This window comes from Antechinus flavipes, chromosome 6, assembly GCF_016432865.1.
Source record: "Antechinus flavipes isolate AdamAnt ecotype Samford, QLD, Australia chromosome 6, AdamAnt_v2, whole genome shotgun sequence".
Classification (NCBI taxonomy): Eukaryota; Metazoa; Chordata; class Mammalia; order Dasyuromorphia; family Dasyuridae; genus Antechinus; species Antechinus flavipes.
In genome coordinates, this window is record NC_067403.1 from 82315961 (window position 1) to 82325375 (window position 9415).

Sequence of the window (9415 nt, forward strand, 5' to 3'; positions counted from 1 at the left end):
AATATGTGACTACATTTTCCTGTTTGTCGGCAACCCAAGTAAATTGGGAGGATGTTTATTTTAATAGGTTAATTCTGCGGCCCCACATGCTTCAGAATTGGGGTAAGACTGTGGGAAAAGACAAAATATGCCTACCCCCATCCTACCCCGCCTCTTTCCCCCCTCTCCCTTCAGTTCGCTTTTACTGGGAAACGGAATTTTCCTTTTTTGCTGGATGAAGCTCTAATGTGACTATGACGCGTCTTTAAGATGAACAAAAGTGACTGGCAAGTAGGGGTGACAAGGACAGGGCGCGCTCCTGGCAGACAGGGGACTGGGAGGAAAAAAACAAAACAAAACCAAAAACAAACAAAAAACCCTCCGGCTTCGAAGGATAATGGGGACCCCGGCCCCCTCCGCTCCTGGTCTCCATGGACCTCTTCATCTTCCAGGTAAGATGAATGTCCCCCCATCCATCATCCCCCCAGCAAACCCTCCCTCCCCCTGGGGAGCCGGGAATTTGCTCTGTGGCTGAAACTTATTAGCCTCAGACTGGGCGGCTTTGTTGACCTGTCTGAAGCTTTCTATTGTGAGCTTTGTCCCCGGGATTGATACATTTACATAATGGATTAGCATGTAACTCTGTTCTAAGAGTTTGGAGGTGGCAGTCGGCTCCAGGAACTCCCAGACTGGTTGATTGTGGTAAAACCATTATTCCCACTTCAAGCTTCCTTTCCTAATTCCCCTCCAGCTACCTGTTTTCTCGCGGGCCAGTATATCGACCCATTTAGAATGCAAATGTACTCTGAAAAGAAATCCAATGTCTGAGTGCTTGTTTCCGCCCTGGTGCACTTTCCTCTTCGGTGAGGTCCCATAAACCTTTACTGCCTTCCCTTTGCACCTTTAAACTGTAGCTTTTTTAAAAGGAAAAACTCCCAAAGCGTAGAGAAACAAACGTGGTCGTTTGCCGGGCACCCTAGAGCCTGGAACAATAAATGTAACGGTTCTCGAAAGGCAGCACTAAGTTAAAGGAATAGAAGTGTAAATTTGAAAATCTTGGATAACTAATCCACAACTAGAATAGTCAATACAATAAGGATGTGGGGATGGGAGAGAGGGGGGGTGTTGTTGTTGTATGAGTGTGTGTGTATGCGGTCAATGTCTGGAAAGGAGTGAATGCACCTATATTGTTTTTGTGCTTATCTGATATTACAGGGGAAGTTATGGAAATCAGAGGCAAGCTAGTGCAATGAGCAGAACTCTGAACTTGGGGAATTCAACTCTCGTATTGTGTAATGTTATCTATGCATACTTGGACATCGTCACTTTTCTTTAATAACCCTCAGTTTCCCTACCTGTAAAACCAAATGATTTGAATGACCTTTCTCGGTTTCCCTTTATCTCCAGATTTTACGAACTGCAGAAATCTGAGTGCCAAGCAACATTAACATTTTGCTTAACAAAATTTAGAGTATTTTATTTACGAGCTCCCATTTACTTGCCCCTTTTTCTTAAGCTGCTGGGGTGAACGGGGTGTTTTTGGAGGAAAGGGTTTCGTCAAAATTGCTCAATAACCTGAAAAGGGATACTATGTATCAGGCTTTCCCTAGCACCAGAAATCTGTCCCCTAGGGGACCTTCACCAGCAGAAGACGTTACTAAAGCATAGAAACTGAAAAGGGCAGGGATATTAGTTACTAAAACATTGAAACTGAAGAGGGTAGCAGGAAGGAAGACTAAGCTGTCTTTAGCCAAGTAGTTTATCTCCACTGCACAGAACTAAGAGGTGTAGTACCCAAGTAAGTAAGGAGAGACGCGGAATATCTAAGCCTGTGTTCTGCCTCTAAATGCATTCAAACTATGCTTTGGTTCTCAGTTCGCGACAACCCCCTCCCCATATTTCGTGTAGGAGTCATTGCATATATATTGGACAGTAGGGCCAGGAAGGTCCCACAAAGCTCATGAAAAGCAAACTAATTACTAAGAGATCTAAGCCATCGCGAAGAGAACACGACATCCCCAACTTAGAAGTGAGGATCCCTCCACCCTCGCCCCGCTGCGCACCACACAGTTTCCTTTCACCCAATCAGAGCGCACTTTTCGCATTGTGACGGCCTTCGAGCCCCGCCCTTCAGACTGTGATAAAAAGCGAAGACCGAAGGCAGCGCCAATCAGCGCGGGGCCCGCCGCGGGGACGGCCTCACCTTCCAGGTGCGCTCCTCCTCTTCGTCCTCCAGTTCACGCTTCCTTGACTTAGCTCTCGCCCTTCGCTTCTCTCTCGCTGGCTTCCTCTTGCCTGCGGCCGCTGTCCGCTAAACCGCCCTCTCCAGCCGAGAGGAAGCCCGGAGGGAGGGAAGCTAGCAGCCGCAGGTGACCGGGCGCAGCACCCCGGCTCTGCTGGCGAGCTCCCAGCTCCAAGCGCCTCCCGAGCGCGCGCGCGCTCTTCCTTTCTAGCTCTGTCTCTTTCCCGGCTACAGGATGAAGAACCCGATGCTGGAGGTGGTGTCCCTGCTCCTGGAAAAGCTGCTTCTCCTCTCCAACTTCAAACTGTTCAGCTGGATCGCGGCCCCGGGGGAAGAGCAATCGCCGCCACCACAGCCACAGCAGCCGTCGACTTCGCAGCAGCAGCCGCAGGGCAAAGGGAGCTTCTACGACATCGGTTCCTTCCTCCGCGGTGACGTGCTGGAGGTGCCCCGGACTCATCTGACCCACTACGGCATCTATCTGGGGGACAACCAAGTCGCCCACCTGATGCCCGACATCCTACTAGCGCTGACCGACGACAAACTGCTGATCCAGAGGGTGGTGTCCAATAAGAGGCTGATCTTGGGAGTCATCGGCAAGGTCGCTAGCATCCGGGTGGACACGGTGGAGGACTTCGCCTACGGCGCCAACGTTCTGGCTAACCACCTGGATGAGTCGCTGCAGAAGAAGGCGCTGGTGAACGAGGAGGTGGCACGCCGGGCAGAGAAGCTGCTGGGCATGACCTCCTATAGCCTCCTGTGGAACAACTGCGAGCACTTTGTGACCTACTGTAGATACGGTGCCCCAGTCAGCCCCCAGGCAGACAAGGTAAAGGCAGCTAAACCAACTGTGAAAAGAGGGGATACGTAGAGAAACCCGACTCCCCTCGGCTTCTCTTCAACAGAATCCCTTAAAAGATAAGCACTCACAAAAACAGCAAACAAACAAACAAACAAACAAAAACACCCAATAGCAAAAGTTTCCAAACTCCAAAGTTTGTCAGCCTTCCCAACATTCTCATTGCTCTTTAGAAAGGGTAGGAACGAGATAAGCCCTTCAAAAAAATAACTCTTGAAACCATTCGATGCTAACTGAAGGTTCTACCTCCTGCTCCAGGGTAGGTGCCTTTATTAATAAGTTTCACTAAGTCAGCTGGGTGTCCACCCTGACCACAGTTTTTAATGGCACATGAGCAATGTGACTTTTAGGGCCACGAGAATTTTGTCATCCTGTGATTGCATCTTTTCCAGGAAGCAAGACGAGAAAAAGAAGGAAGTCCTAGTTTATATATTATGATTTAAAAAAAAAAAACTGCACTCTTTAAAATTTGCTCTTTGGATGGAGGAATCGTGTTTCCTGCTCCAGCAAGCTTCCCTGATGTCCTTGTCATAGTCTAAAGCTTGTCAAACCGCTCCCCTCCTCTTGATTTTTTTTTTTTTTTTAAATAGGGTCAATCAAACTCTATAGCCAAAAGTTTGGGAGTGGTTGTTTAAGGGGTATCAACCAAACTGTTTATTCCTACTGTACATTTCTTAAGGCCCTTTTAACTAGAAACTAACTTTGTTTCAATACTCCAAGAGTGGTTTGACAATTTCAGACAGGCTCTTTGATGCAGACTGGGGAGTTTAAGTACCTCCTTGAAAACGAAGACCATATAATATGAATTTAAGAAATTTCAGTATAGCCTTGAAGCTGAAAATTGAGGATGTGATCTTTAAGATACTTTTTTTTTCTTTTTTGAAACTGATTAAAATTCTAAGCCTGAAATAAACCTGAGGAAATTTTTAGATCGCAAGAGAAAGCAGCCTTATGAAGGGCAGGGCTATTTAACACTATAATATGGATTGCTGAAAATGAATAATCCTTGGTTTAAATAATGGATTATATTATGCATACCCAGAAATGCTAAATCAGTATCATCCTTTTGCACATGGTTTAAAAGTGTCAATCGGGTTGAAGAAGGAAAAACAAATCTGAACTCAAGAGTATAGGATATTTATTGTGGATTTTGAATTTTTAAAAATTTACTCATTTTTTTTTCTTAGAGAGCATTTCTTAAGGTAACAGAATAGTGTTTTTGCCCAGTCCCTTAGAAGTTGAGCCCAGATACTAATAAAACAGTGATTTAATAGTTGTTTTATGGCAAATTGTATTGACTACCTTAAAAAAGTAGCCAACCACTAATCCAAAGGAATACAAAGTTGTTTTTTTTTTTTTTTTTGGCTTTTATTAGCTTTTTTTAGACTGAATATGGAAAGGATCTGGCATATTTTTCCAAATAAAATGAAGGTACAGTACTGCATTGTATGAAATGAAGTCACAACCTCACCAAAGTCTAGGCTTAGTTATAAATGAATTTCACCACACTTAGCAGTCTTGGCTCCAAAAGTGTATAAAAGGAAACACGTCAGATTTATTTAGGAACCAAGCATATAAATCATTCCTCAAAGAGAGAACAGTATTTCTGTCTGGTAATTAGGAGTTACTCTTTATTGGAACACACATGAGTAGTCTAATTAGAACGGCCTTCACAGACTTTGAATTATATTAGGTGCTAAGGTTTAGTGCTACTAGAGATATCTCTATGTCTGATAGTTGTGAACTTTTTCTTCCCCTTAGAAGTATTTTGGTAGAAAAGTCATTTTAGAAACATGAAGACGAGCTGACATTTATTAGGCATTTGAAATTTGCAAAGTACAGTTCTTAGATTCTTCATCACCTGTGAGGTGATTTACTACTATTATGCATTACCTATCTTAAAAATGAAGAGAGGTTGATGTCATACTCAGAAGTTAAAATTATTTTCCACAGGGGTATATTTGTGTGTGTGGGGGGGAGGGATTCAAAACCTTATTTCTCTACACACCAGCTGGTCTAGCAGTATACTATAGGACAAATGGGCAAATCTCTTTAATTCTCCTCCCTTTCTTTTCTGTGCCTGTTTCTGTACACTGTCTCTCTCCCATGATGATCAATAGCTTTTCACCATTAAACTCTAGCAGACTAGGAAGTGTCTTAATTGCTTTAGCCGCTTAATACCTCTTCTATAGATAAGACATTTTTATCTTTAGTTTGAATATTATAACAAAAAGATTTTGGCTCCTTAGATGGCTGGGTTGTTTTTGTTTTTTAGTTTTTGAAATAGTCATCCCAAATTTTATAATTCTAAAGGTGGTTTTACCCTATTGTGCAGTCCTTTGAAAAGTAGGTCATGATCCAGAGGAAGGCTGGGCTTTCTCTTCAGAAAAATAGTCACCCCTATTTTCTCAGCCTACCCCATGCTTCTACTTTAGTTCTAAAACTGACCTTTTAAAAAGAACAAACTAGAGGATTTAAAAATTGTTTACAATTTAATATCCACATCCGATGGAAAGGTTTTGATCTATACTTTATTACCTGAATTTTCAACTGGGGTAGAGAGGAGTACAAGGAGTCCAAGCCTGTAATTTCATTGTTATAAGGAACAGTTATTCAGCTTATGTGTTAGAAAGTGAGACCTGAGAAAGATTAAATGAGGGATTTGCCCTAGGGGAAGGTGGAGGAAACTCAGGTTAACATGTGAAAGACTCAAGGGATTCTTGAAATGGGGTCTATGAACTTTGTAAAAATTAATTTGATAACTGTTACTTCAGTCTTTTGGTTCCTTTTGTAATCCTGTGTATTTAGTGCAATTAACAATATTTTTTTAGAAGGGGATGTCATGTGTAGAATTCTCCAGACTGTCAAATTTGTCTCAAAACAAACAAAAAAGCTTAAGTTCCTCCTAGGTTAGAGTAAGGACTTGAAAATCAAGTCAGCCTCGCTTCCAAGATAGTCTTTATCCACTATACTTGCAGCCTGACATATTGCTAGTAGAACTTGTAAAATGATGCACTTTAAAAGTATCATAGTATTTTTAAATTATTTTAGCTTCATGGGTCTCTAAACAAATTATTTTCTGTAAATAAGAGAGTTTCAAAATGAATCCATTAACTTAGAAACTAAGTTTGTAAAGTCACAAAAATTCAGGAGAAATACTTCCTCAAAACTCTGGTACTGGACATTATTTTTTGGTACTTTTTTCATGTTTGTAGAAAGAGTCCATCTTGAGTTTTTTTCAAAATCCAGTTAGTCATTTATAACAACATTTCTCAATCTATTTTCTTTCTGTTTTAGGATATATTCTTCCATATATTTCTTCCATAATTCATCTATAAAATGAAATAGGGTAAATTCTGAGATTACTTTAAGATTCCTTTCAGCTCAGTATCTGGTTTCTAAAAAATGACTAGACGCTGTCCTGTGTTTAATATGCAAAATATTGGTTGTTTTCCCTATACACATTCCTAATTATGTTGAGTTTGCATTAACTTAAAAATAGAATTTAAGGATCATTAATATCATGCAAGACTCACTGAGCACAGGAGCTGTTTTCATTTTTGTTTTTATAGCCTTGGCAGAGTACATAAAAGTATGTTTAGTAGGCCCTTAATAAATTTTCTCGAATTTAATTGATATGACTTACAAAGCTTAAAACTTAGTTTTAAAATCTCAAATCTTTCCCCAAATTGGTGGGGTGTCATTGGATAAATAGGAAATGAGTTCCTGGAAAACAATTTTAGAATTTGCTTAACATTATATTTCTAATGCCTTTAAGAAGAAACTTCTTTACAGTTTTTTAAATTTTTATTTTTCAGTTTTGTGAGAACGTGAAGATAATAATCCGGGACCAGAGAAGTGTCCTCGCTTCGGCCATCCTGGGATTGGCATCCATAGTCTGTCTAGGCTTGGCACCTCACACCACTCTTCCTGCCATTTTTATTCCATTCTGCTTATGGATGGCTGGCTAAACCTACCAATCCTGTGTCAGTGTGTGTATTCTAAATCTATGATATATTTATAGAGCACAAATCAGTATAAGCATTGTGTAAAGAAAAAAATGTGACCTGTAACATTGTGTTCTGGATAAAGATGTGATTAAGAGTCACACAAAGTGCTTACTGTGTAAAGCCAAAGAGCCAGGCTGGCTTTCTGAATCATTTTCAGGCAGCTAAGTTTTGTAAAGCACCTTCCAAACCTTGGAAACATAGCATCTTGTGACCAAGTACTGTTGTAAAGCTTCACTTTCCTACCAAGGTAGACACAATACCACAGGAGAAGACTGGTAATATATATATTTTTTTTTTTTGGCTCTTGTAATTACTACTCTTTTATGTCAGGCCCATATTTGAGGGTTAAAAAGGTTCTGATGTCTAATACAAACTGTTACTCTCATTACTGTTTTAAGTTCAATGCAGGTTATAGGAATGGGACAGGATAATAAACTAAAAACCATTCCCCTGATTCAGAAGGAAATGTCCATATGTTTTTCATTATGTTTTCTTTTCTGTTAAGTGTCCCTGCAGTCAATTGAAATCACTTGAGGGGATATAAGTTTGAAGTACTTTGGTAAGGAGGCCTTTTAATAAAGTGTGCCAGTGTATCAGGGAAGAGGAACCTTCAGAATGTAGCTTTATTCATCCTTGTAATAGGACCAAGATGGGAGCAAATTTGTTGGATAATGACACTGACATACCTTTATTTAACATTTACAAAGATCCTGTTTCTTGAATCTTTTTGGTTAACCTGGACAAGTCCTATTGTCGAGCATTTTCAGTGGTGTAGTACCCCATTTGGATTTTTCTTGGTGAAGATACTGGAGAGGTTTGCCATTTCCTTCTGCCTTATTTTACAGATGAGTAGGTTACATGGTTTGCCTGGGGTCACACAGCTAGTAAATATCTCAGGCTAGATTTGAACTCATGAAGATTTGAGTCTTCTTGATTCCAGAGCCACTGTATTTGGTTAGCGAGTAAAAGCATTTATAGTATGCCCCCTCTCATTTTAAAAACAACAAAACCCCTGCTCATTCAGGATTCTATTCAGGATTTCCTTCCCAGGATTTTGCTCAGTATTACTAACTTATTTTTAAAATGCCACTGCAATGACAAAATCAAATGTGGGGCTTTTAGTATGTGAGATAAGGACTAGATCCGAGGCATTTACTAGGATTGGTGCCAGTTTGAAAAAAATCAGGTTGTTTTTGTGATGAGTTCAGTGAGAAAGGGTCTTAATAAAACAACTATCTGAATTTTTTTTTTGACAAGATCTGCAACATTAAAAACGAATCCTCAACCTAAAGTAGGCTTTTTCCTTAGAACTGTTTACCAAAACATTAAAAGCGGTTAGTTGTAAATTGTTGATGTGAGTCACATAATTACTGGATCTTTGGTTAGTAAGTAATGCTATAAATCAGCAAAAATAAAAGGACTGTTTTTTTAAAATCTTTTTGTCCCAGACACTAACTTATCTACAACTTTGATTGAGTTGTTACTAAAAAAAAAAAATGAAAATGAAAACTGTAAAAGATGAATGTGTTCTATGTTGAACCTACCATGAAATCAACATCTGAAGATGTTTATTATGTATGTATAAAAGCAGTGGCCACAAGAATTTCACTAGTGGTTGGTGATTTACTTTATATGTAACATGTGGTAACTGTAACAATTGCGTATAATTAAATAAAAATTCATTTTTAAAATGTGGTTTCAAACATCTACTGTAAGACCCAAGCTTAATGTTTGCTTTTGAATAAGAAAGGATGCACACTCAAGCATTAAGCAAAATATTAGGGAGGATCTCTTGGTGTGATCTTATCCCATAGATGTGGGTGTTTGTTTTTGCAAACGTGGAAAGTGGGCTCCTGGGTGGGGCTGGGTGATAGTCGGGAAAGTAGAAAGGTTTTGGCAAGTGGAAAGAAGAGGCTGCCAAGCTGTCCAGTATGGAAGTGTGAAAAAAGGGAAGGGAAGAGAGATCTGTGTATGAATTACTTACTTTTAAAAATAATATTTACCTGAATAAGGTGAGGAGAATATTTTGAATCTAGAAATGTTGCCTTTTAGTATCCCTTTTTTCCCCTCATAAAAGTAAAAGATGGTGTTTTTCCTTTTTTTTTAAAATGAAATTGTATAATCTTCTATGACTATTAATGCTAACAGTGTAGAAGTGTCTTGCTTTTTTTCTTCTTCCTGAACACTTTTCCTAAACCCAGTGTAGGCTCTTTCTAATGACCTCACAACTGGACAATCTTGCCTGCTGGCTTCAGCTTGGTATCCCTGTCTCATTCTCTTCCTACACCAGAGCATCCTCCATTCACTTCTCAAATTGATCTTTTA

At 39.9% G+C, this 9415-nt stretch overlaps 1 protein-coding gene across 2 annotated transcripts; it reads left to right on the top strand.

The window, feature by feature from the left end:
- The first annotated feature begins 209 nt into the window (after positions 1-209).
- On the top strand, positions 210-8795 carry LRAT (lecithin retinol acyltransferase). 2 transcript variants are annotated; one of them, XM_051964602.1, is made up of 4 exons: positions 340-431; positions 1387-2189; positions 2456-3050; positions 6899-8795. In XM_051964602.1, exons 3-4 carry the CDS (start codon positions 2457-2459, stop codon positions 7049-7051), a joined length of 747 nt encoding a protein of 248 aa, XP_051820562.1. In that variant the 5' UTR covers positions 340-431; positions 1387-2189; position 2456; the 3' UTR covers positions 7052-8795. The 2 variants fall into 2 exon arrangements, with proteins under 2 accessions (XP_051820560.1, XP_051820562.1); XM_051964600.1 differs by lacking the exon at positions 1387-2189 and having other exon boundaries at positions 210-431.
- The last annotated feature ends 620 nt before the right edge of the window (positions 8796-9415 follow it).

What these genes read in the sequence shown, in the direction of transcription:
- LRAT (XM_051964600.1), top strand. Translation starts at nt 250, where the DNA reads ATGAACAAAAGTGACTGGCAAGTAGGGGTGACAAGGACAGGGCGCGCT. An exon ending in TGGACCTCTTCATCTTCCAG is followed by an intron (nt 432 to 2,455) that starts GTAAGATGAATG and finishes TCCCGGCTACAG; the next exon opens with GATGAAGAACCCGATGCTGG. An exon ending in TCAGCCCCCAGGCAGACAAG is followed by an intron (nt 3,051 to 6,898) that starts GTAAAGGCAGCT and finishes TTTATTTTTCAG; the next exon opens with TTTTGTGAGAACGTGAAGAT.